Here is a 26,634-nt window from a genome sequence, read left to right as displayed (position 1 = left end):
ATTTGAAATTTATGTGTTCGCTGCAATTCAAATTAACGAGCTGTGTGCGTTGTCAGTGTGACCGTTGCACAGCACCATATTTGCACGCTGTACAACACTGCACCTAACAGCTGCTGGTCAAACGGCTTCTTTTTTTTTTTATTGGCTAGAAGAAATTTGACAAAAACTAAAAATTCAGCAAATAAAAATTTGGCTAATGCCATTTATCACGCATATAAGGAATTTATATATGTAAAAAGTTGGCCAACACAAACGTGTTATCATGCCGCTTATCAGTTACGGTTGAGTGGACAACCAGCGTTTGGTCTACGCGACGGCAATAACGATTCTTCGTCGCCAACGGAAACAGGCCGGCTATTTCGGTTTAATGATCGTAAAAATTAAAAACAACGGATAAGCGCAGCAGCGCCCCTAAACTATTCTAAATAGCGCAGCTTTGTGGAATATTGACACAGTTTAAGCGTATCGCTGACCGTTAACGCATCTAAACCAGCCTGGAAAAGCGCCAGCTCCAAACATGGTTGCACCTAAAATTACCAAGTGAGTAATTGAATGCAACTGTTAATTGTTTCAGTTGTTTTCGCGTCCGCAATGGACAACGAACAAAGCGAAAGCCTTTCGCCCGCAAACCACTTAAGCGATATACTTAGATCTTTGGTGGATTATTATAGCGACAAGCAGAATGCCGACCCAAAGAACATATACGAGGACAAGAAGATTTTCCCCAACTTTCGGAGCGGTCCCTTGGAGGAATATCGCCAAAAGGCGAGCTTCTGTTACAAGCGTATGAATGTGCTGCTGGAGGGCGAGGAGCACATACGTCTTAAGGTAAAGTACTCCCATATGAAATTCAACAATTAATCGACTCCATGTTTAAATGTAATATTCAATTACATGCACATTAAGTTCAGCCGTGGTACAAAGTTCAATGTACGCTTTAATCGCGAAAGAAGAACCTGTTAGGTTCAAGTGATCCAAAGTTTAATTTCTCTTTGCTCAAGTGACACGAATTTTGTTTTGTTTTGAAAAGAACTTGTCATCCAATCATAATTATCATTTCAACTGGAATACTCTCAAGAGCTAATGACCTATGTTAAAAAACCTGACTAATTGTTTAAAGATCAAAGTACGAGAGCTTGTATTAGTTGGGACAATCATTAAAGTATATTTATTTATAACTTTAAAGATATTCGGTTTTACGGATTTTGAACTCTTGAAAGTATAAATGTTCTCTAAATAAATATTTAAAGACACGTGTCCCTCAGTCAAGTTTAAAAAACAACACCGAACGAATTTGAATAATAACAGCTGGAGTCAGATAAATGAATAGAGAAAAATATCTTTTTAGGCAGGTTTCACTGTACCATTGATTAGGAACCTCTTATCTGAAGAGTGTTCGATTGCCCAAACACTTCGCATAGCAGTTAGGTTGTGTCATCTTATCGTTAGGTTCACTAATCTAAACTTACCTTAATAAAATTAAAAATACGAACAATACAGCACAAAGTATGGCAATGGATGGAGCAACATCCAGATTATCAGCGTGAACCGGAAGCACCCAATCTGGAGCGTACAAGGGAGCTGGCAAACAAGCGCCACCATTTACTCTGGGAGCAGAAGTTCTTCGATGTCAATGAGGTTGGGTTTGACTTTAATTAAAGCCCAGTTGGCAGCCAGCTATTAACCTTTATTTATAACTTTCATTTTAGTATCTTACTTCGCCCCATTTGCTGTTGGCCTTTGGACAGGCAATATTCAGTTATGATTTCAGCTTCTCTGTCAAGTTCGGGCTCTCCAACGGCATGTTCCCCAGCACCTTGGTCTCCAATGGGACAGGACGTCTGGGCAAATATGTGGCTAAAATATCCGATAATCGCATATTGGGCGCCTATGCCCTGACTGAGATCTCTCATGGAACGAACGCAAATGGTAGTCATAGAATATTATATGCTGTGTCCTATTTTAATTCTCCTATCTTAACAACAGGCATGCGGACCCGCGCTACTTATGATGTCAAAACGCAGGAATTTGTTATACACACGCCAGACTTTGAGGCAGCTAAGTGCTGGGTAGGTAATCTGGGCAAGACCTGCACCCATGCGATTGTCTACGCACAGCTGTACGTGCCGGATGATAAGCACCAGGGCTTGAATGCATTCCTGGTGCCCATTCGCGACGAGCGTACACTGTTGCCGTTCCCGGGCGTCACCGTTGGCGACTTGGGCGAGAAAATTGGACTCAATGGCATTGACAATGGGTGCGTATACATAAAATTGTGTTGCAAGATGTCTGAGAAATGCCAGACTCTAAAGCAATTGATTACTTATTAGTTAATCCATAAAATCGAATGATATAATTCTACCTAAATGTCAACGCAACATTATTCTGAAAGAACACTTTAAAAACTAAGATGTAATTTGTTTTGTACGAAGTTTGTGACCCTTTTTTTTTAACCTAATCAAATTGCTTGCTTAACTTATATTCATCTATACAAATATAAACTTACAGATTCGTGATGTTCAATCAATATCGCATACCCAAAGCGAATTTGCTTTCCAAGACGGGTGACATTGATGCACAAGGCAATTACAGCAGCCCCATCAAGGATCAGCGCAAACGCCTGGGTGCCTCGCTAGGCGCTCTGTCTACGGGTCGAGTTAATATCACAGCTATTACATATGTGGCGCTCAGCAAGGCCATTTGCATTGCCACGCGGTATTCGGCGAGTCGTCGGCAATTCGGACCCAGCGACAGTCAGCTGGAATGGCCTGTGATTGAGTATCAATCGCAGCAATATCGCCTGATGCCACATCTGGCCGCGACAATAGCTTTGCGTGTGGCCACGCTTTGGATTGGCAAGGCTAATGTCGATATGACCATCAGGGGCATGATGGGCGAGGACACGTCCAAGGAGGGCATGGAAATACATGCAATCTCGTCAGCAATGAAACCATGCGCCACCTGGGCGGCTCGTGATGGCATCCAGGAATGTCGTGAAGCTTGTGGCGGTCATGGCTATCTCCGGGCATCCGGCTTGGGCGATCTGAGGAACGACAATGATGCCAATTGCACGTATGAGGGTGAAAACAATACACTCATACAGCAGGCATCCAATTGGCTAATTAGTTTGCGGCGCAGCAATGCAAACTTTGTGGATGTTTCGCCCTTGCAGACAGTCTCATTTCTCAACGATATGAATGTCATTCTGCAGACCCAGGGGCAGGAGCATAACGCCGCCCATGCTCTGGACGTGCACAGTGCGTGACTATTCAGTGCACACTTTTAGTAGAATGATGCATTATTTACCCATTTTATCCTCCTGCAGATTTGCTGAAGGCTCTTAACTGGCTAACCGCCTGGCAGCTGGATGCAACTGTTAAGCGTGTGGAGCAGCTGCAGTTCGCCGGCAAGGACGCATTTGAGACACGCAACAACATTCAAGTTTTCGCCGCTCAGCAACTTTCCATTATCTATGCAGAGGTGCGATACATTATTTAAGCGTGTTTGATGAATGTTGCAATTAACATACCTTTGATATCCACAGCGCACCATTTACTATGTGTTCTACAAGTTTGTAAACAGTCTGCCCGCCTCTGCCGAGCAGCAGGTGCTGCTCAAGTTGTTGTCATTCTATGGCGCCAACCTGGTCACCAAATACTCGGCTCTGTTCTATCAAGGTGGCTATTTCCGCAATAGCTCGCACATTGAATTGTACCAGCAGGGTATACTAGAGCTGCTGCCCGTGCTAAAGAACGAAGCGATTGCTCTGGTGGATGCTATCGCACCCACGGATTTCATTCTAAACTCTCCGCTGGGCATGAGCGATGGCAATGTATGTAGCTGAGCTTTTTTTTGCATAAAGTCTTTGCGCTAACGTTTTCTCTCTAATCAACAGGTATATCAGCACTTGCAGCGAACTATTGTGTCCACGCCAGGTGTATACGAGCGTCCATATTGGTGGCGTGATGTCACCTACAAGAATTATCTACAGCGCGCCAAGTTGTAAATTCCAAAAGAACCTTAAGGAAACCAAAAAGAAGTCTTAAATCGTTATATTCTCTTAATAGTATATTAAGTTTTGTAAGATGTGAGCGAATTAGTGCCTTCATTATTATTATAATTATTATCAAAAGATCAGAACTGTTCGAACAGCCGTGTACTTCAAAGCTTATAAACAGCTTCTTATTAATTGCGTGATATATATAAATCAATGTGCAATATTGCTGGTCAAAGATCAAACTTTTATGTATCTAGCTTTAATTAAAACGTTTTGCAATAAAGTAACTTTCTATTCAATAAGTGATATGCTTTATTAACATTTGCTTAAATTGCGACTATACAGCTTGTTGGGCAATAAATCAATAATTAAATGGATAGCTGAGCAATAATACTAACAGATAAATAAATAAATATGTACATTTGTTAATATGTATGTACTACAATAATAAAAAAAAGGAAACCAAAGTTGTTATTGCTCTTCATTTGCTCTTAGCGTGATTCCCTTTTATGCAAATTCGCCGTTATCTTTTGCATTAGAAGAAGCAGCATGGAGAATGGTTAAGCCGGCGGCGTCAGTTCAATTTTCAAAGTGAAAGTGAAAACACGCGCGAATGTACTCGAACAAGTTAATCAAGTAAATTACATAAATATAATACGTATACAATATAAATTAATCAAATAAATCATATAACTTACTATAAATAACAAAAAAAGGCAATTATGTTTGCATTTTAATAGCGTGAACTGTGAATAACGGTTATATATATTCATGCATACATACATACATACGTATATAACAGTTTAATGAAATTGGCTGAACTGTTATAAAAAGGCATAAATATGTTTTTGAGAGGTAAGTACCGATGTTTTGAAATAAATATAAGCCTATTATTAAGCATTATTCGTTTGCATAATGAACTGAGCGAGTATTTTGTTTGCTTGGCCGTAAAGCTGCCCGCCAATTTGAATTTATTTTGGCGCCAGAAATAGATATGTACATATACATATATATATACAAACATGCATGCAAACTCCAATACACTCATGCAAAATACATGCATACAAACACAAGCGCAACCTGTTTAATATGCAGCACAGTGTAAGTGAATGAGAACTTTTAGGCATACATGCATATGCGCACATATACGTACACACATACACTTACAAAGGCATATGCATACATATGTATATACAAACATGCGTGCAAACTCCAATACATTCATGCAAAATACATGCATACAAACACAAGCGCAAATTGTTTAATATGCAGCGCAGTGTAAGTGAATGAGTACTTTTAGGCATACATGCATATGCGCACATATACATACACACATACACTTACAAAGACACAAAGTGAATAAGAATGCGTGAAATTTTCCAAACCCAAATCTTCTATAGAAACATTATTAAAAAAAGTGTATTACTGATAGTCGTATATACATTATTATTTGCCTTTGTGCGTTAGTTATTTTCAATGCTCTCGATAAAGCATTTTGTTACAAATTTTTGGTTAAATCTTTTAACTTAAATACGATCACAGTCTGACAAACGGCTTGGTTTAGTTGTTGAATAAATTACAAATATACACAAATTTGTTGCTAAAACTCACAAAATACAATATACATTTTTCTAATAATATTGAGCAAACACTGGGTTAGCCTTTGCATTGGGTGTCAGGGCACCCTAATGGGATCTGCGCCCGACCCGGAACCCGAGCCTGGCTCGTGCAGCTCCGGGATGGTTTGCGCAATGTGCGGCTGCAGCTGAGCTAATACATGGCCCTCGTTCTCCGTTTGGATGAGCATCGGTATTTGCTGTGGCAGATCGCTGGTGGCCCACAAATACAAGTCCAATGTCTTCTCCGTGCAATCGGCAATGAAGCGCACAAAGGGCCGAATGTCGCCCTCGTTGGCCAGCTTAAGGAAATGATAGTACTTGCTCCGCTGCTGTTTGGGTATGATGACAGGCGGGTAGCCCGCGCGCATAAGGAGCGTGTTCATCAGCAGGCGTGAGGTGCGTCCGTTGCCATCAACAAAGGGATGTATGTGCACCAGTTTGTAATGAGCGAGGGCTGCATAGCTGTAAAGGGAAGTTGAGAGCAGCTGGTCCGGATCTAAGCTGACTGTAGAGACTCACTTGACCGGATGCAGCGAGCTGCTGTGCTCGGAGTTTAGCCAATGCTCGAAGCGTTGCATTAAAATAGCCAAATCCCCGGGGCCCGGCGGCACGTGACCGCCCACATAGACCTGATTGCGACGGAATTCGCCACCTTCAATGGGATCCACATGGCCCAGCACACGGCGATGTAGCTCCAAAATGTCCTTAAGCGTGATGTCCAATCTGACATGAACGTAAGCGTAATAATAAGTCACATGGATCATGGGAAGCAATTATAAACGTCAACATTTCCAGACAATCTTCAGTCTAGACTACATTGTCGAGCGACTTACTTTTGCACGAGACTTGCATTAATGTATTTCATGGCCAAGTCCATGCCAAGAATTTCGTTGTGCTCATCTATCGACTTGCCGTCGACAGCCATGCGGGTCTCCAGCACCGAGCGCGTCTGTGCAAGCGTCATGGTGTTGCCCTCGATGCCAACCGAATGGTAAATGTGCTGAAAGTATGCCTCCTTTTTGGCGCGCCGCAGGGCCGAGTTGGCCTCGTGTATGGCAGACAATGCGTCGCGCTTCTCATCCAGCGATATCAGACGGCGCTCATCCAGCGTTTGCACCACGTCGGCTGTGCGCTGGCGATTGGCCAAGGCTTCCGAATTGCTCGGACTGATGCAGAGCGCCTGAAAATAGTACTGATCCGCCAGTACAATATTGCGCTGATTATGCTCGAGGAATTCGCCATAGCGCAGCAGCACCTCCGGATGTTTGGGCGCCAGTGCGAGTGCGTGCTCAAACAGCCGTGCTGCCTTGTCATCCTTGCCTGCCATGTACATCTCTTGGGCGAGACGCAGTGCGCCCATTGCCTCCTTGATGTTGGTCTGCTCCGCCTCAGTGAAGCTGGCGCCCACGCTGTCACTGATGCTCTTGTCGTAGAACTCCTTAAATGCGTTTAGCTCATCCACCGAATATACCGCAAATTCGTCGCGCGTCTGCAGATAATGGGCCGTGGGCAGATGATGCAGTCGCAGCCGCCAGCCCATCAGGGAGCCAGATGACGAGGTCAGCGCATGGAAAGCAAACGCTGCCAGGCTGCCAGCCATGAAGAACAGGACGAAACGATATGTTGCCTGAAGCGTTTGTCGTTGCTGTTGCGGTTCCTGCTTCGCCTTGGCTTTTGCCATGGCCTGTGGGAACAATGTTAAATCTGCTTGTGCAATTTGTCTCTTGCGCTCACCAATACTTTTTGGCCTATTTTAGTTGTCGGCTAGTTTCTGTTTTACATTAGTTTTGCACACGCTGCCCAGCTTATACATTTTAGGCAGTTAATGGGCGTGTTAATAACAAATCAACCACGTATTTCATAGATACCATGGCATTTACTGGTGATGGCAGCGTGCTCAATCTGTCCAAACAAGTACGATGTATATGGAAAACTGAACGAAAATGGCCGACATTAACTCTTAACAATTTTTGAATACAGTATATTTTTTAACAATATAATTTCAAGCTCAGTATGCTGGGATATTCAAATAGTATGTATGTATAATCGGTTGGAGGGATACTATAAAAATATGGAAAACAAACAAGAGTCTGCAAGCTTTGCTATAAAACGTCCACATCTCTAGCACGCAATTTACGCGATTGACAGCACTGTTTTTTATAACAGCTGTGCACGCCTTGCAGCACTGACGTTAATGTCGCTAGATGGCGCTAATAGATCTTGAATTAGTCACATCGTTAAGTTGTGCATAAACAAAACCGGATATCGGTTAAAAGTTTGAAATCGAATGCAAAATAATACTCAAGCAAATAAAGTTCTCAGAACTCCTAACGTACATGACTAAACCATTAATATATATTGGCTTTGTTATTTCGTTCATTAATTTTACTTTTGTTCAATTGTCGCAACAACATGTTGCAAACACATTTTTTTTTTCAAGCATGTCAAACACGTATTGATTTATGAAAAGCTGAAAATGAAATTTGCTAATAACCTTGCGGTTGCTAATATAAAGAACTTGTTCTAAATATTTACTTTCAATATCAAATAGGATGCGAACAAATATACCTCTATGGTTTTTCCCTTAAGTTTTTTTTTTTTTTGGTTTTAGCAAATTCAATGGAATTGACAAAATTTAAAGCTTTCGCAAGGTCAGTCAAATTTGCATATATGCAAGCATCTGTTTTATACCTAATTGTTTTGAATCACTTTTAAATACCCAAACACTTGTAACCCCCAAGCAAATGACGCGCCTCCCGCGACATCCATCACAAAAATGTGCATGTCGCTGTCATGTAACGAATGTACTCCGGCTACTCAGGAGCTGATATGAGATCATATGCATATTTGAATTTGCAATAAAATCATTTATTTGTGATCTATTGTCATGGGGTGTAAACAAAATCAAATCGGCCAGAGCTACCGGCTTGTGACTCACATATGATATGCGGCAAATGAGCTCATTAGAAGATCACATACAGGTTTTGTTTTTTTTTTTGTCTTTGAACTATGACGTCCCATACGATCTTAGCTTTATTATTAGTTGTTGGTTTTCCAAAATACTCAGCAGCCGTTCAACGGGGCGGTTCAATTGATAACAACATTCCGCTCTTGTACGGCATCTCTCAAAGATTTTCTAATAAAAGCTTCACGCTAGGCGCTCGGCTGTCAGTTGCTGTTCGGCAGCGCAACGCAGCGCAACGTTTGGAATAAGGTGGAACGGTGGCATAAGTAACGGTAAAGGCGGTGATAGTGAAAGTGAAAGATCCTGCGAACTCTAATCAGTTCAGATACAAACAATAGAGCGCAATTACAGCGCTCACCGTGTGAACACAAGTGAGAGTGAGTACAAAAAATATATGTATATATCAAATCAGAAAGAATTGCAGTTTTATTTGTATAACGCACTGCGAACAGCATCCAAAAATAGACGCCGCCTGCGCTCTGGCCACAATCTGCACTAGCCCCAAAATTAGTTGTTCCAGAAATAAAAAAAAAAATAAATGCAGTTCGGGATGTTTATATGTGACCCAAATGGAGCATTGTTTATCTATCAAAGCTATCAAAGCTGTTGATTTATGGGCCAATGCTGTTGCAGAACAACTCTATATATGGACATACCATATTTGTTTAATTCCATTAAAAGAATGTGTAAAAAATAACTAAATTACCACGTAGGCATTGAAGACTTATCAACAAAGTACCGGATGAAAATTAGACCAAAAAAAAAAAAAACAAAAAAAAATTTATGAAATACTTATATTAAATAATTATTAAAATATGAAGCAGCCAAAAGACTTCAGCGAGTTGATTTAAAAATAAGAAAAAAAAAAAAAAAACTGTGTGCTAAGTAACATTAAAATTATCGGCTAGCTAACCTTTTGTGCCCCTCAGCTGGGTGATAATCCCTGACTGAACTAGATTTGAGCTCCGCTTATCGCCCAAGGCACCTCGTAGCACCAAAAAAATAAATAACTTTTGAATTTAAGTAGAGCTTTTCGGCTCGAACCGACTGCGTAACACAAGTATATACCTATAATTTAATCATTAACATATTCACTATTTATGAATGACACAGTTTTCTTTCTGATTTTCCAGCTAGCCCAGAATGCGAGCTGTGGGCGTGTGTGCGCTGCTCTTGGCAATCGCGAGTTGCCAAGGCTACAGCAGCTACAGATCCAGCTTTAGGACCAGCTCCTCCTCATCGTTCGGCGGTGGACAATCGCAGGCGATGCTGCAGGCGCCATCCCAGCTAAGCAGCTGGGCCTACAGTCATTTGAATGAGGTTCGCGAGTTTGCCAATCGACTAACGCAGGAATACAATGCCATGTCCACGGGCGGCAGCAATGGCTTGGGACATTCGCTGGCTTGGAGCGGTAAGTTGGCTTCTGTTCCTAATGGCAGCAGTTAGAACAGCAATCAATCGTTTGCATTCATTAAGAAAATGCTCGACAACATTGATTAAAGTCTAATAAAAAGCTGTGATAGTTCAAGTTTATATATTATATATTATAACTGACAGCAGGAAGTGACATTTATAGAATACATTCTTAGAGGTAATTTATAGTCTTAGGTTCATTGATTCATATAAAAACAAAAAACTAGGCAAAAGAAATTGTACTTGTTGTGAAACACTGATAAAAGAAACTAGCAATCCCAAAAAATGTCATTAAAAGAAAAGATTAGTATATTTATTCACTGCGCTTCATTCAATTTTGAGGTCAACATAATACCTTAATCGGTTTACGTAGACATAATTATTAATGCTTAGAGATAACGTAATTAATTTGGGAAAAACTATGAGCATGTTAATTTTTATAGATTATTTTCGCCATTCGAGTCTCAACAAAAGTGACATCATTATTATTGGTGTCCCTGACACGATGTGATTCTTTAAAAGATTTCTATATCAGCAGAAACAACTGGAAAATCACAGAGAGGGGAAAATTTGGAAGTTAAATAGAGAATTAACTTTATGTTTCTATTTATATTGGTTTAACTATCTAACTAATATTGCAATTGAATTTTTCTTCCAGCTAATATACTGCAATTAAGTGGCAAGAGTGCCAGAGAACTGGACGCTCTCTGTCTGCAGATCAGCCAGCAGCTGGTGAATGATATGCGTCAGGGACTTATTAGCTACAACAACATTGCACAGCCGGCATTCTTCGATGCCAAGGCGGCCGAGGTGCTGGAGAACTATGCCACGGGTGGTGTACAGCAGACCGTGGACCTGAATCCGTTTCACCCCGTTGACTTAACGGGCTTTGATGAGGTCAAGAACTATGCGTATCCGGCCGAGGTGAAGGTAATCGATGGCAAGACCTATGTGGTGCATCGCAATTGCACAGAGGCCTCCAAGATAACGAATAGCTATGGCAGCAATGCAGCCTCCCAGCTGACCAACGGCCACTATGGCCAGAGCTCGATCTCTCTGCCCGGCAGCAGCAGCAGCACCACGTTGACCCGTCAGTCGTCGTCACTGCAGGACTGGATTGGACAGCGCATGGAGCCGTCGGTGGTGGGTTACAGATCGGTGGTTAGCCTCGATGGTGGCAGAGCTTCTCCGTCATACAGTCAATTGAGTGCGGTGCCATCGTTTAGCCAGGTAAGTTCGCCCGGCTCGAGTTCCACGGTCACAGTTAGGCGCTTCAATAAGACCATAACCACGCACGCCGATGGCACCAGCTCTGTGGACGGCTCCGAGTCGCAGCAGCGCTGGGAGGACGGTCAGTTGGTTTACGATAATTCGCGTCCCTTTGGCCAATCGTCGGTGCCGCGCGATGAGCAATGGAAGCGAGAGGAGCGTGAGCACTTCTTCTGGTATCTAACCTCGCCGCAACGCCTGGAGGATTGGCAGCATCAGCACGAGGATCGCCTGCTAGCCGTGGCGCATCGCTATCATACGACTTTACCTGTTCTGTTGGAGTTCCATCGCCGTGAGCTGGCGCGTTATCAGGCGCTGTTGGGTCAGTATCAGGCACAGGTTCAGGATGCCAGCGCCTGGCAGCGTCAGGAGCGTGGTCGTCTTGATTGGCTCATACACCAGAATAGCTTCACTTCGCGGGACTTTGATCGTTGGCAGCGGGAGAACAGCGCCAAGCTGCGTCAGCTGGCTCTGAAGAATGGCGTCTCGCAAGAGCAACTGCAGCAGTGGCAGCGTCAGGAACTGCAGCGTCTCTATGTTCACTTTAATAAGGTCAACGATTCGCTCAGTCCCCAAGTACCTCAGATATCCAACCAAGTGTCAATACACGACTCCAGCTCGCTGGTTGTGGACAATGCCCAGGAGCAGCAGCGCCTAGATGAGCTCATACGTCAGCACAATGCCACAATTGCCCAGCTGCAGAACTCTATACTGACGGATCAGCAGCGTCTGAAGGATCTGTCGATCAAATATCAGGGCGATATGCAGAGCCAGACACAATGGCTGCGCGGCGAGGTCGCACGCATCGGAGATCTGATCAAGGAGCAAAACGAGCAGGTCACCAGAATAAGCGCGTGGCAAAGCTCGGAGCGCGCTCGCCTGGAGGCCATGCTGAAGCAGCATCGCGGCAGCCTGACCGAGCTGCAGCAACAAATGGCCCAGGATCGCAGCTACGTCCAGAATCTGGCGGCCAAATATCGCGTGGGTGTCGATGAGTTGGAGAGATGGCAACGCGAGGAGCTGCAGCGCCTGCAGCTGGTAGGCGCGCAGCAGCTGGAGAGCCACATCAAGGATTGGCAGATTGGCGTCAGCGCGCAGCTGCGCAACATAATTGGACAGAACCAGTTGACGATTGAAGAGTTCCAGAACTCGATTATCAACGATCGTGCACGCTTGGAGCAGTTTGCTCGCACATATAAGGTGCGCGTGGAGGAGATCGAGGCGTGGATCAAGAGCGAGCTCAAGAAATTCCAATCCGAGGGTCTGCTCAAGGAGGTGGAGCAGCAGCTGGCCCTGTGGCAGCAGCGCGAGCGCGAGAGACTTCAGTCTCTGGTGCAGCACAACTCGCTGACTGTGGAGCAGCTGGAGGCGAAGATTAAGAACGATCAGTCGCACTTCTTCGACTTGGCCAACACGTATCAGATCCGTGTAGAGGATATACAGGATTGGCTGAAGAAGGAGCTATTGCGCCTGCAAAGCGAGGGTCTGCTCAAGGCTGAGGCATTGAAGGACTGGCAGGTGGCCGAGCGTCAGCAAATCTCCAAGCTGGTGCAGCAGAACAAATATTCCATTGACGAGTTCGAACGGAAGCTGCTTGCTGATCGTGCCCGCCTGAACGATCTATCCAAGACCTACAATGTGCAGGTATCCGAGATTGAGCAATGGATCCAGGCCGAGGGCGAGCGCCTGCAGCGTGAGGGACAACTGCACATGGAGACTCAGCTGAACAACTGGCAGAAGATTGAACGACAGCGTCTGCTGGATCTTATCAACAAGAATGATTTGTCCATTGAGGAGCTGGAGACTAAGATTGGCAAGGATCAGACGCATCTGTACAGCCTGGCCCAGCAGAATCAGGTGCGCGTCGAGGAGATCGAGCAATGGATTAAGCAGCAAATCCAGAAACTTCAGAGCGAGGGTCTCATCGAGATGCAGCGCCTGAAGAACTGGCAACTGGAATGGCGCGGCAATCTGACCAACATGGTGCAGGAGCGTGACTACACTGTGGAGGAGTTCCACAAATGGCTGCTCGAGGATCGAGCGCGCCTGCAAAGTCTGGCCATGCAGCACAATGTGCAGATCGAGGAAATCGAACAGTTTGTCAAGAAGGAGGAGCAACGCTTCATTGGCATGGGCCTGCTCAAGCCCAGCGAGAAGCTGACCAACTGGCAGGAAGTCGAGCGTTTACATCTGAAGAACCTGGCCCAGCAGCAGTACAAGTCGACGGAACAACTGGAGGCGCGTTTGCGTCAGGATCGCGAACTGCTGGAGAAACTGGCACGCCAGTACAGCGTCCAGGTGGAGGAGATCGAAAGCTGGATGAAACAGGAGCTGGCACGCATGCGCGACGAGGGCAAGCTACAGATTGACAATCTAACCGCCTGGCAGCTGGCCGAACGCGAGCGCCTGGAGACGCTGATCAAGCAGAACAAGCAATGGAGCGCCGAGGATCTGCAAGCCGAGCTGCGCAACGATCGTGAGCATATGCAAACCATGGCCTTCCAGTATCACACCTCTGTCGAGGAAATCGAACGCTGGGTGCAATCCGAAATTGAGCGCCTCAAGCAGCAGGGCAAGCTCAACATTGAGCAGCTGACAGCCTGGCAGAGGGCTGAGCAGCAGCGCATTCTGTCCCTGCTCCAGTCGCAGTCCAACATTACAATGGAACAGTTCGAGTCCAAGGTGCGTATACGCAATTTTTTTTTCGTAAGCGAAGCAAGCTTTATGCTACGAATTCCTGCCAAATCTACATCGTCTATTAGTTGATCAGATTGAAATTAATCCATGGGTCATTGAATTTAATTTACTTTATGAAATGAAAAAAGGCAAATCGGGAGATATGAAGCCATTTAACACATTTGTTGGTTCTATTTTTAAATGATTGAAATTAAAATTGGGGGTGCATCATTTTCTTGATGCTATTTTCAAACCAAAAATGATAAAAATTCTGAGCATAAATGCATTTTAATTGTGTGCTGTTAAAAATAAAACAAGACTGAAAATTTGTAGGGGAATCTGCCAAGACGCTTTGTGCATGGAACTTAAATGAATAAAATTATGATTTCTCTTTCTCTTCTATTCACAGGTACAAAACGATCGCCACTTCCTGCTCAAGTTGGCAGATCAGCATCATGTGAGCCTTATGGAAATTGAAGCGTACATCAAGCAGGTTATTGAAGACTTGCAGAAAAAGGGACAATTCGAGATTGAGCAGCTGCAGACGTGGCAGCTGGTCGAACGCGATTACATCAAGTCCCTGATTGCCGAATACAAGAATGGCCTGTCCACGGCGGAGTATGAGCAAAAGCTGCTGGCCGATCGCGCACATCTCAATCAGTTGGCGGATCAGTATCGTCTGAACGTGGAACAGATTGAGGAATGGATGATATCGGAGCTTAAGCGTCTGAGGGGCAATACAGAGACATCGCTGAAGACGCTCAGCGCCTGGCAAGTGTCGGAGCTGGAGCGTCTGCAGAATCTCCTCAAGGAGCAAACGCACATCAGCTATGTGGAGTTCGAATTGGAGCTGCAAAAGGAGCGCGAACGCTTGCAAAAGCTGGGCAATCAGTACTCGGTCAATGTAGAGGAGATTGAGCAGTGGCTGCGCCAACAGCTGATCAACCTGAAGACCACGGGCAATGCAAAGGTGGAGAACTTGAGCAAATGGCAGATTGCCGAACAGGAGCGTCTCATTGAGTTGTTGCTGAAGCACCAGCAGGATTTGAACTATGAGGATGTGGAGCGCGAGCTGCGCAAGGATCACGATCGCCTGGAAAGCCTCTCGCAAACGAATCACGTGAGCATTGAACAAGTCGACAATTGGCTGCACGACGAACTGCGTCGCCTGCAGAGCTCGGGTCTCGTACAATTCGAGCAGCAAACCCAATGGCAAAAGCAGATTAGCAACGGCTTCAACAATTGGCTCAAGCAGCAGCAGGATTCGACCACCTATCAGGAGTTCTTGGACTTCCTGAAGCGCGACAAGTCACGCCTTACTGGCATTGCCAATGACTATCATCTGACTGTGGAGCAGGTGGAGCAGTGGGTGCAAAAGGAGACGGCAAGACTCTCGCTGATTGGTGTCATTGAAAAGCCCCAGGATAATTTTCGCTATGAGGAGATTGTGAGCATTACGGATCAGCAAGGTGAGTCGCAGCCATGGAAGGACTATTTGGCCGCACGCCTGCGCAGCGAAACCCATCTGAAGCCCATGTCCTGGCAGGAGTTCCAGCTGTATTTGGTACGCAATCAGCCCAGCTATGAGCGGCTGGCACAGCAATATCACATTACCGTCGAGGATATCCATCTGTGGCTGCAGGAATCGGCCAGGCAGCTGGCCAACGAGGGTCTCATCACGGGCTCCCTGACTGTCGAGGAGTGGCAGCTGAAGGAGCAGCAGTATATTCAGGATCTGATCAATCAACAGCTGCGCCGGCGCCAAAAGTGGAGCATCGAGGAGCTCCAATTGAAGCTATTCAATGACCAGAAGCATTTGCTGGATGTGGTGCGTCAGTATCAAATAACCATTGAGGAGCTAAAGCTTTGGTACAAGAACGAACTGAAACGTCTATTGGATTTGCGTAAAATTGAGCGAGGCTTCGGCTTGCCCTGGCAAACAAAGGAATTGGAACGCATTTACCAGACCGTTGTGCGTCATCCCATCAATCGCAATGCATTGGAGCAGCTGCTGCTGCGCGATGTTTCCATACTGGCACCGCAGTACCGCGTGACAGTCGAGGAGCTGCGCGTCTTCATCCAGGAGAAATTGCAGCGTTTGGCTGACATGGGCCTCATTGTCGACAGCCAAGTTGTGGGCAGCGACTGGAAGGAGCAGGAGCGTCAGCGTTTGCGCCAAATTGGCTCCAGTGTAATCATTACCGATCAGGAGCTATTGGAGCTCATCTCATTGGACAACAACTATCAGAATGAGCTGGCGCGTCTCTATGGTGTGGGCCTGCATCAGCTGGCGCCCGTGCAGCGCATACATGTGGGCAACATGGCCAAGGAGCAACTGCTCGAGCAGCGTCGCCTCAATGTGCTCACCTCCTGGCAGCAAAAGGAGCGCGATCGTCTCTATGACTTCATTGGCACACAGAACATGACACTGCGCCAGCTGCGCGACTGGCAGCGTCAGGACGAGGAGAAGCTGCAAAGATTTGCCCAGCAATACCTGATATCTTTGCACGAACTCAAGGCCTGGCAGCTCAAGGAATTCGAACGCATCGCGGCCGTGGCTCGCTACTATGGCATGACTTTGACTGAACTACAGCAGTTCCGCGACGACGAGCTGCATTATCTGACCTATTTGAATCACCGCAAGCTGTTGCCAGAGTCCGAGGCACAGAGCTGGGAGAACAAGCAGCACTGGCGCCTGCAGAAGCTCCAGAGCAAGTACAGCAAGTACGGCCAGGAGCTGAGCATTTGGCGTCGCACTCTCTATCTGCTAAGTCAGGGACTGATCGATCTGCCCGCCGGTAATGGTGGCTATGTGATTGATCAGGGCACCACCAATTCTACCGCAGTGCAGAAGCCCGTTTTCTCCAAGGATCGCGGTGACCAGCCGCCGCATGTCTATGAGGACTCATATAACGAGGACGATGAGCCAGGTCTGGAGGGTGAAACCAAGGCACCTCTGCCATTGCCCATATCTTTAGTGTCCACACCGGCTCCGTTGCCCTATCAACGTGGCGGTGCACCAAGCGGCGCCAATGCAGGCTATGAATATCGTCGCACGGATTACACGTTCGATCTGCCCGTTGGCAGCGCCTCGGCAGCAGCCAGCGGCGGTCCGAGTGGCTCATCGGCCACGGCCAGCGCCAAATTGGGCAAATGGAGCCGTGCGGCGGGCGAGGAGCCTGCATCCCAGCAGCAAGTGCAGCTCGAGGACCTGGGCCAGCAGCAGCAGGTCGATCTGGGCTGGACGGACGATCAAGTGGATGGCGGACAGCAGCAGCTGCAGGAGGAAACTGACTGGAACGCCAACTATAAACTGGACGGCCAACAGCAGCAGCAATTGCTGGACGATACACAAGATTTGGGACAGCAACAGGTCGAGGACCTAGCTGGCCAGGGCTATGGCCACAGCTATGGCTCCAACTACGGTCAGCTGCAGCAGGCAAAGCCAGTTGAAACAACGGTAAGCTAAATCAAATATGGTACTAAACTCTCAGAAAAGGTTTTGACAATTCAAATTTTTTGGGGTTTTTTCAAATTGGTTTTTTTTTAATTCATGAAATATGAGATGGGAATATTTAAATGGGAATATTTAAATTATTTCCAAATGTTGTTTAGGATGTTCCAAAATTCTTTGATAGAGATTTAGTTCGGGTTCCTTTTACTTTAAATATATGACTTCCAGAGATTTTGAACTAGAATCATTGCTGGAGTCAAAAGTATTCTTATTTTCGCGCCAACACTTTAAAAACAATGTACAAATTCTCATCTTCAATTGCAGCCGCTGCCCAGCACGTTCGACAAATTTAAAAATAAGATAACCGGCATTTTCGGTTAGAACTCGATACTGCCATAAAGACTTAAGTGCATCAAAACCAACCGAAACGAGCCCAAAAAAAAAACGAATCACAAATGTGGATATACATTTTCTACAAACGTTTCTTTAATCAGTTTAGTTTAGTCTTTAAAGGAAAAGATTTTTGTCGGTCACAGTTGAACCGCAACCACTACTAAATATACATTTACATACATGTGTAATACTCGCTCTATAAGGACGTACCTTTGTATTTTGTTTGCATTTTCCCTAATAAACTTTGAAAATATAATTTTGCATTTAATGTGCACTACGCATAATCATAATCATCTGATTCATCAACTGCATTAAGCATAAATATCTAAAAACATAACGAACGCAGCATATATAATATAATATAACATGCAATTGCCATATAGTAGGTTCTTTGTTTCTCAAAATGCGTTAAAATCTGTGTAGCATAAGGTGCGTGGGTATTTGTTGTTATCAGAGTACAATATAATCATAAATATAGCTGCATTTAGTAAATATATCTATTGGTTGTTAGTAGGTTGCATCAGAGTACAATGTAATCATAAATATAGTAAATATATCTCATAACATAATAAAAGAGTGCATATAACTACGGAATTGCCGCATAGTAAATTCTTTGTATCTCAAATCCTTGTAGCGATATGCTTTTAAAGGCGTTAACATAGTTTTTGTATAGGGTATTTACTGTGAGGGTGTTTTCTGTACCAGAGGGAAAAGAAAGTGCATGTTCGCGAGGCACTTTTGTTTGAGATTCTTTCATGTTGTACACACTCTTGCATAGCACTAATACAAAGTTTACAGGTAACTTAATCTTTTTCATAGACATTTCGTATATGGAGAAGAAAAAACTTGTACTCTTCATACCCTTGCAGAGAACATGTTGTGAATAGTCGTACAGAGTGTAGTCGATATAGTCTTGCCCAGCTGCCTTATTCCTCAGCAATGAAGTTTCCTGAATGAAACAGTTCATAAATGTTTTTAACACTAATCGTTGTCGCTCAGATCGTATCACGATAAATGCTTATTTAGCCAAAAGAAAATCAGTTACATCAGGTTTAGTAAATCTTAGTAACATCAGACTAAAATAATTTAATATAGTAAGCAAAAGATTTTGTTTGTAAAACCCACTTTTAGATATCTGATCGAATTGCAAGATTTTTGGCAAATTCTTATCGAAGTACTGTATACTAATAGCTACTATAGATAGTATAAACAACTAAAATTAGCATTTAGTATTGTTAATCTTTCATGTATCTGCAAGGGTATCCAATCTTCGGCAAACCGAAGCAACGGTTTCTTTATGGTTTTCGCATTTTTGTAGGATAATCAAAACCTTTCTTAGACATTTCGTAAATGTTTCTTATTGCGAATCTTCCAAACATATCATAGAAATAATTTTTTTTTTTAAATTGTATTCTTTAAAATTCCATTATATGGAGCCTTTTGGAGCACCCCTCTATATTTTCTGTTTAGCTAAACATTGCTCACAGGTCCTTTGTAGGTCTCTTGTACATTATTTATACTCGCATTATATACACTGTTCCATGAATCAACTAATATGCATCTCCAATTCTGAGCCGTTGGCCACGCCGAAGTGTGACGCACGAAATTGTAAGCCTTCGCTAAGTTCCTCCACAGCCACGCCTACGCCAACAGCGCCCATGCTCAGGCCATCGCCAGTCTCCTGCAGGACATGATGCTTGAGCTGTTCAATTTGATGGAGCAGTTTTAGGGTCTCCTCATCCAAATTGTCGTCCTCCTGGCGCAGTTGCCTTTGCTGTTCCTGCTCTGCGTCAATGTCCCATTCGAGCGATTCGGGCGTCGATATGTGTGACCAGGAGTTCTGCGTCGAGGAGCAGCAGGAGGTGCGCGTAAAGGAGCCGCCATAACGGTGACCGCCCAGTCGCGCCTGACGTGCCGCCGCCGCATGCCGCCCATGGCTGGCGGCCAGCGAGGCTGCCGTCGTCAATTGGTCCAAGGAAGCGTAGCGCGGCTGCGTGGCCACCCTGGTGGGGGTGTCCTGCGGCGGCTGCTGTTCCTTTTGCTGTCGCTGCTGGTACTGCCGCAGCTGTGAATACTCGTGCTCCCATTCCAGGTCTAGCGAGGAGCTGGCTCGCGAACTGGACATGCGTGCATAGCTTTGCAGCTCCGTCTCCTTGCTGGGCGTCGTTGTGGGATTGAGCAGCTTGTGCACGTCCAGATTTTGCAGCTGTATATCCGCCAGGGCACTAGAAAATGTTGGGGGGTTGGTTTAGAAGGCTTAAAAGGTGAGCCGCTCATCAGCTCACCTGTCGTTCTGCAGCTTCGCATAGCTGGGCTGTTGCTCCCAGTATTTGTCCAGAAATTGTGGGCACTGCTGCTTCCGCTTGAACTTTAGTATGCGATAGACAAGGCCACGTCGCTGGCAGCGCTCACTGGCAGTCGAGAGCAGCTCCGCTTCCGGCTCATCTGTAGCTTCAGCTCTGGCTCTCGCCCTGGGACGACGCCTGCAAGAAGAACAATGCAATTTGTTAAGTCTGCTCTACGGGTCTTTGTTGGGGTATAGTAGGCATTTCTCAGTCAGTATGTGACATGTACTTTTTACTAGTGTAAATTCAAATATTTAAGCACATTCTATTTGTTTAAAATTGTTAAACAATTTCGCTGACAGCAAATATTTTTGAAAATTCATGCTGCAAAAAACTAATCGAAGAATATTTTTCTAGAAAATTTAAACAGGTTAATTGGATGTTTTAATAGGTCGGTTTTGTCTGGCATGTTTTAAGTTGGACTAATTTTTTTTGGTTTTTGTTTTTAGCCCTAGGCACGCTTGAAGTCTCAATATATATATGCCAATATCGAATTTTCTTACATAAATTGCGAAAGGGTATTAAATGCGTGTCACACTGCCTAGTCTAATCATTTGTGTTGTTTATGTAGAGGCATATGGCGAGTGAAGCCCCTTCCGGGCATTGTTTGTGGCAGGCAGCACGCACTCAAGCGTTGCATACTTTTAGGCTGTTGACCCTGCCGCGGGTCGCCGTTTGCCAGCGTTGGCTGTGTTGTCCGCAAATGTTGTTTGCCAATGCAATTTAAAGCCAAGACTCTGGCATAAAGCGTGTCGTTTAATGACGGAGTGCGCACACACGAATCGCGCTAATTACGGCCCCCTTGGGGCGGCAACCCCCCTTTAGGCTTCTATTGATTGCCAAGTCAGCAGCACGCTTATTGGATTTGCCGTGGCATAGCATACTTTTGTGTGCCACAAAGTAAACAGAATGCACTTTTAATTAACTGCACTATGCACTATGTGAATGGGACGAGACCCTTCGAGGGGGGCAGCTTACCAAAGACGCCAGCTGTTGGCGACGGTCGTAACGCAGCTTGTGGAGCTAACCGAGGAGGAAGACGACGAGGCTGTCGAGTTTGTGGCTGAGCTCGTGGCGGTGGCGGTAACGCAGCTGCTGAGGCATGAACCCATGCTCCAGGGCAGCTGATGCTGCTCCTGCTGCTCCTGCTGCTGCTGCTGCAAGGCCGCAAGGTATGCCACAGTTTTTGTTATGTTTTAGCTTTCGCTCCTTGTGACACGCCTCAAATTTCACGCTATTGTAGTTTCTTCTAGTTGCGTGCGGTTTAATTGACTCGCAGCGGGCGTCATGTTGCACCCACTTTTGACTTTTCAGTTTGTCTGGCTCTTGGGTTTCCCTGCTGGTTGTTGTTGTTCGTATTGCACTTGCATTGCTTGAGGTGAGCCTTGACCTTTGTCTGCTTTTCTCTTGCTCCTTTCTTTTTCGGCAATTGTCTGACCAACGCGTTTTTCAATGCTACTCCACACACACACGCACACACACACAAACAAACAAACACACACGCACACACACACACACAGAGTTGCGCGTAACTGTTTTGACTAAGTGTGGACGTCACTTGGTGACGCACCGCATGTTTCTACTGGCTTCCATTCGTATGTAAACTGAAACCGTCGAAACGCAGCGACAGAAACTTTCTGTTGTAGCCAGAGCTGACGGCTGCGGGGTGTGGGTCAACTTTTGACAGTCAGCTGTGCGCGGGCATTCGTTGTTTTTACCGTTTGCTTTTGCATCTGTCAGTTGCTGAAGTCAACAAGGATGTGTCAAGTGCCAAAGCTTCTGTTAACTGTCCAGAGTCAGTCAGCTTGCAAAGTTAAAAGCTTAGCAGCCGGACTGTTTAAGCTTTTGCATAGCTTTCGGGGTAATAGTGGTAAATTCTCATGTCTTAACATAGCGGTTGATAACAGTAATGGCTTAGCATAACTGCGAGGGGTGAGTAGTTAACATAGGGCTGTTGCTTTAACATGAATGTTATTTACTCTGTTCGCTCATGTTTGCTTGGGGTAACCAGGTTAGCAGAACAGTGTAAGAGACTTTATAATAACAGGAATGTTAAGCCATCATAACTGTTAATTTATTCACACAACTGTATAGTACTGGTACTAAGCGTTTATAACTAGTAAAGTAGTTTTCGTAATTTATATAAGAAATATACATAAATATCCACTCATTTCTAATGTGCAGATCCCCTTTTAAATGCATGCCTTGCTTTTTAAAAACAAACATTTTTCACACATTTTTCTCACATGTGAATCATAAAATTTCGACTTGCTATCAACATTTTAATGCATCTATCACGCCCACAAGCATTATGCTTAGGATATGAATCTTTCAAAGTACATTAAGATTTGGTACGCATTACAACCCCCAACATTTCTTAAAACTAGCAAGTGCATGTAAAACTAGAGACTGAAATGTTAAAGCACTGCAATATTTGTTTTAGTTTCGAATGCCATCTGTTAGAAGCCAGACATATATAAAGGAAGTCTGCTTTGTAGATCGGATGGTTTATTTAGTACACATGTAGCAGAAATTTCTTCTTTAAAAAACTTTGATCACTTTGCATGTTTAAATTGTAGCATGTTTGTTTCCATTATTCAAAAGTCTAGTTCAAACTTGAAACAACTAAAGTTGTCAGCACATGTTATGAATGTGTTTGGTGTACTTAAAACATAAATTGTTTTAACCGACTTTATTATGTAAAGTTTTCTCACTCAAATTTAAATATATAATTAAATTGAGCAAATTTCTGATACTTTTTGCTAACTAGAATTGAGTTTAATTTCCTGTTTAAGTTTTTAGTTGCATAATGCTTTATCAGCAATGGAATGCACTAGCTATTTGCAGCAATTATTTGTTGAAACCAAAGCTAGACAAATTGCATTTATTATTTATTTTTAGGACCCACAAGTTCACATTTACTAATAACTAACTAATTTATGTCATATGTGTAACTAAATAAATCAATTTTTGTTTCTAAAGGGTTCGCAAATCAATTTACTTTTCTCTAAGCTTATTATGACCATAATATTTTCTAATATGTGTACGTACATATATGTATTATATGATAAGTGAATTGGCTATCAAAAGGAATAATATAGCACATAGCACGATGCCATCTGCTTATCCAATCTGATTTTCTAAAACTGTATTGGGACCAAGTACCTTGATGGGCCGCCCCATAACATGACTTTGCCGAACCGACGAAGACCGACGATGGATTTTGTCTGCATTTCGTCTCGTAATGAACGGTACTCGGCCTCGACTTCGGCTTCGGCTGCTGCTGCTGCTGCTGCTGTTGCTGCTGCTGCTGATGCTGGGGGTTCGTTTGTTGCTTCGTTTCAGTGCCAAATCGGCTGTTGTTGTGCGCGGTTGTTCTGTGCTCGACGCTTTTGCTCTGAACGCTTCGCTTCTGTTATTAGAAGCGTGTTTGGTTTGTTGTTGTTTATCTGCAGCGGGCAACGAGAGTTGTTATCATAATATTATAATTGCAAGTGCAAGCTGCTGTTTATCAATTAATCATTATGTTATTTTAAGCAATTACTGCATCTATATTTATGTCCATAAATGTGCGTGTGTGTGCATTTGCCTGCTTGTGTGTGTGTGTGTGTGTGTGCCGGCGTCGGCGTGTCTGCCCTCTATCGTCTCTATCGCGTCTGCCTAATTAAGTTCTTGTGCAAATGATGCAAAAAAGATCAGCGACAAACATGAAAATGCGTCGCGTTGTCGTCTCGTTGTTTTATTTATAAATTGACTGCCTCTGCCCCGCTGCACCCACGACCCCTTCAACATTGACACGGTGAGTAATCAACACAAAACAAGTATCTCATCTAAGGCAACTAGATCGAAAGGACTATCTTTATTCCAAAAATTAATTTAAAAAAAAAAATACAACTCAATACTGATCATGGGTTCACGTTAGATCGCAACTAAATAAGTTAAGTTAAGTTAAGTAAGTCAACATTAAAAGCAAACAAACAACAAATTTATTATTTTTAAACAAATTTTTAGATAAAGTTATTCCAAAATCAGAAATTTAAGAGTTTCGTTGTGTTTAATAGATGAGATCATAAAATTGTTTAGCTATCCAAAGTTATGAGTTACGGAGAATATATAAGAAATTTTATAGAAGAGATTTAGCTGATCGTATGGGAAGCTAGAAATTATAGAAAAATTAAATCCATTTTAGAGGATTACAAATTCAAAATAAGTTAACTTGCCTAAGAACTTATATGGTTAACATATGGTTATGATTAATTGCACGTCCATATCAAAAGCCATATCGCTTTGAGGGTAAGCCTTTAGGACATGATAGAAAGGAAGCCAGCACACCTTTCTGAGACCCGAGCTTTTCTGCACGATCGAACCAAGTTCTGCCAGCTAGAATATTGGACTAGAGTCTCAAAAAGCGAAAGAGTCAAAAGGAGAAACAAGTCAGGTAGAAAATGTTTTAAAATAGAAAAAGAATAGCTGAATATCTCAAGAAGAATATATTTCTTCGGATAGAGGATTGCTGCTAAGACGTAGTCAAGGCGCAATATACCAGTAGATCGCAGACAAAGGACTGCAAAGGACTTAATACAATGGCAATGCACATTTACATACAAGAGCGAAGAACTGAAGCGATAGGGTATTTGAATTACAGTCGTATAAGCAAAATGTCCTTAAAACAATTTAATGCATGCTTCTAATAGATGAACATTTCATAACTTAAAAGAGGCCTAAAATTTTGATACTTCAGATTTGAGATTTGCATCTTGAATTTAGCAAAAAAAAAAATCATATATTTTTGTTTAGCTTAAGTCAATTTTGAAGATTCCACGATCTTTCATTGACTGAATGCTATAGATGGAAATTAACATAGAACAGAACAGAATTACTCGTAATTCCAACTGAAAGCAGCTGCCAGCTCGGTCACTCACACGCCCGCCAAGAACAGGCCCCCTTCCACACACACACACACACACACACACACACACACATAGACAACTCGCCCGTTTGCCACAGTGAGTTATTAAACACTTTTGCTGTCTGCTTTGTTTATTAATGCGTGCAGCAGCACCAAAGCGCTGCAAAATGTTGCCTTTTGTGCTTTGGCTTCGTTTTGTTGTTTATAGCACTGCTTCCGTTGCAGCAGCCCCTCCTCCCGCAATCCCCCATACCCCTTGGCAATGCTGATGTATTTAACTCCTTGGCAAGTTTTAGTACATCTGCAAAACTCTACGCATGAAAAATCAAGCACTGCATTCCTGAAAACTTAATCCCAACTTCTCCCCTAACAAATGTGGCAAATTTAACACTAGACTAGCCAAGGCGTTAAGTGCTCCATGTGCTGAGTGCTATTAAATTGTGTGTGTGTGCGTGTGTGCGTGTGTGTGTGTGTGTGTGTGTGCGTGCATATGTTTTGCAATTGTGGTTTAATGGCAGTTATAATAACTATTATTGCAATCGCATTGCGAAAATGCAGTCGAACGTTGAAAGAAAACTTGGAAAATATTTGCTGAAACGCACAGGAAATTAAATGGACAAATTATTAGTATAGTTGGCTGGGAAAATATTTTCAAATTGATATTACAAATGAAAGGCAATTTAAGGACATGCTTTGCTTTCAAGCTGACAAAATTTTATGTAACTATTTAGTTTTGTTTAATGTGGTTCCCCTTCGGCGTATATTTCAAGGCTAATCAAAAAATCAAATTACAATGCAGTACAAATCAGCATGATTGAAGCATGATCTGGCCTGGCAAGTGTTGATGTACTACATCAACGATTTTGCATAATATTCGAGGCGCGCATTGTCCTGCTCACAGGACAATAAGCACAACTGTTGGTATTTAACATATTTCATGCTCATTAAGTGTTACATTAAGTGCAAACACTTCGACTTTCACCGAAAAGGCCAACTGCCGGCGCCGCCAGGCAAAGCGGCAGCTTCCTGGCAAAACTGTTGCAATCTATACCCTGTAAATGTTGAATGATTAACATGGAGTAAACTGTTAAGAGAGCGTGTATGCCAGGCTGAAGTTATATTGAGAGTATGTTATTTCTTCTCTTATGCTTTTAAAGAATTTGTTTCCTAGACGAAAATGGTTGGCAAGCTCTGCGTACAGGGTATGTCCTAGTCGAGCAGGTGTCACTAGTCGGCACTGGCATGTTTTATTTTTTAATGCTGCTGTACATTGATGGCGATCAATTCTGTTGGCTGTGATTTAAGTGCGCGTAAATCTCTGCGGTGAAAAGTGGTGCCAGCTCCTTAGCCCTTGCCTTCTGCTCTGCCGATTCCTTTGCTCAGTGCTCCGGCTGGGCGGAGGCGCAGCTCGGTGCCTGCTTGGGGCTCAGACTCCGGTATATGCTGCATCGTTCATGGTCGGTTGCCGTTATTTGCATTTCATTTTTGCGTGCGGCGAGAGAAAATGTAAATTGATTTATTATGCACAAGCGACTGAATGCAGGACTTGGCAGAAGGCGGGTCCTGTACACGCAACGCCCCGCGGCCGACTGCT

General features: G+C 43.9%; 4 protein-coding genes across 5 annotated transcripts; 2 read left to right on the top strand and 2 right to left on the bottom strand.

The window, feature by feature from the left end:
* The first annotated feature begins 193 nt into the window (after positions 1–193).
* Positions 194–4,392, top strand: LOC115758873 (peroxisomal acyl-coenzyme A oxidase 3). Of its 2 annotated transcripts, XM_030699668.1 has the most exons (9): positions 194–540; positions 672–828; positions 1,501–1,638; positions 1,710–1,929; positions 1,987–2,257; positions 2,509–3,257; positions 3,326–3,480; positions 3,545–3,832; positions 3,896–4,392. In XM_030699668.1, exons 1-9 carry the CDS (start codon positions 518–520, stop codon positions 4,004–4,006), a joined length of 2,112 nt encoding a protein of 703 aa, XP_030555528.1. In that variant the 5' UTR covers positions 194–517; the 3' UTR covers positions 4,007–4,392. The 2 variants fall into 2 exon arrangements, with proteins under 2 accessions (XP_030555528.1, XP_030555527.1); XM_030699667.1 differs by lacking the exon at positions 194–540 and having other exon boundaries at positions 583–828.
* A 1,027-nt stretch (positions 4,393–5,419) lies between these two features.
* LOC115758869 (protein adenylyltransferase Fic) lies at positions 5,420–7,610 on the bottom strand. Its single transcript, XM_030699661.1, has 4 exons — positions 7,351–7,610; positions 6,450–7,300; positions 6,136–6,339; positions 5,420–6,078 (listed from the first exon to the last, which is right to left on the bottom strand). Exons 2-4 carry the CDS (start codon positions 7,295–7,297, stop codon positions 5,673–5,675), a joined length of 1,458 nt encoding a protein of 485 aa, XP_030555521.1. The 5' UTR covers positions 7,298–7,300; positions 7,351–7,610; the 3' UTR covers positions 5,420–5,672.
* Positions 7,611–8,816: 1,206 nt separating this feature from the next.
* On the top strand, positions 8,817–18,896 carry LOC115758423 (tiggrin). Its single transcript, XM_030699074.1, has 5 exons — positions 8,817–8,958; positions 9,715–9,992; positions 10,653–13,945; positions 14,349–17,399; positions 17,718–18,896. Exons 2-5 carry the CDS (start codon positions 9,725–9,727, stop codon positions 17,772–17,774), a joined length of 6,669 nt encoding a protein of 2,222 aa, XP_030554934.1. The 5' UTR covers positions 8,817–8,958; positions 9,715–9,724; the 3' UTR covers positions 17,775–18,896.
* Positions 18,897–19,034: 138 nt separating this feature from the next.
* Positions 19,035–21,582, bottom strand: LOC115758424. The gene is made up of 3 exons (XM_030699075.1): positions 21,110–21,582; positions 20,072–20,269; positions 19,035–20,011 (listed from the first exon to the last, which is right to left on the bottom strand). The coding sequence occupies exons 1-3, from the start codon at positions 21,241–21,243 to the stop codon at positions 19,333–19,335; spliced, it is 1,011 nt and encodes a 336-aa protein (XP_030554935.1). The 5' UTR covers positions 21,244–21,582; the 3' UTR covers positions 19,035–19,332.
* Positions 21,583–26,634: the final 5,052 nt, after the last annotated feature.

Source organism: Drosophila novamexicana, unplaced genomic scaffold, assembly GCF_003285875.2.
Source record: "Drosophila novamexicana strain 15010-1031.04,08,12 unplaced genomic scaffold, DnovRS2.1 tig00000193-arrow-pilon, whole genome shotgun sequence".
Lineage (NCBI taxonomy): Eukaryota > Metazoa > Arthropoda > Insecta > Diptera > Drosophilidae > Drosophila > Drosophila novamexicana.
The sequence above is the reverse complement of the archived record's forward strand: the minus strand, read 5'-3'. Positions and strand labels throughout refer to the sequence as shown.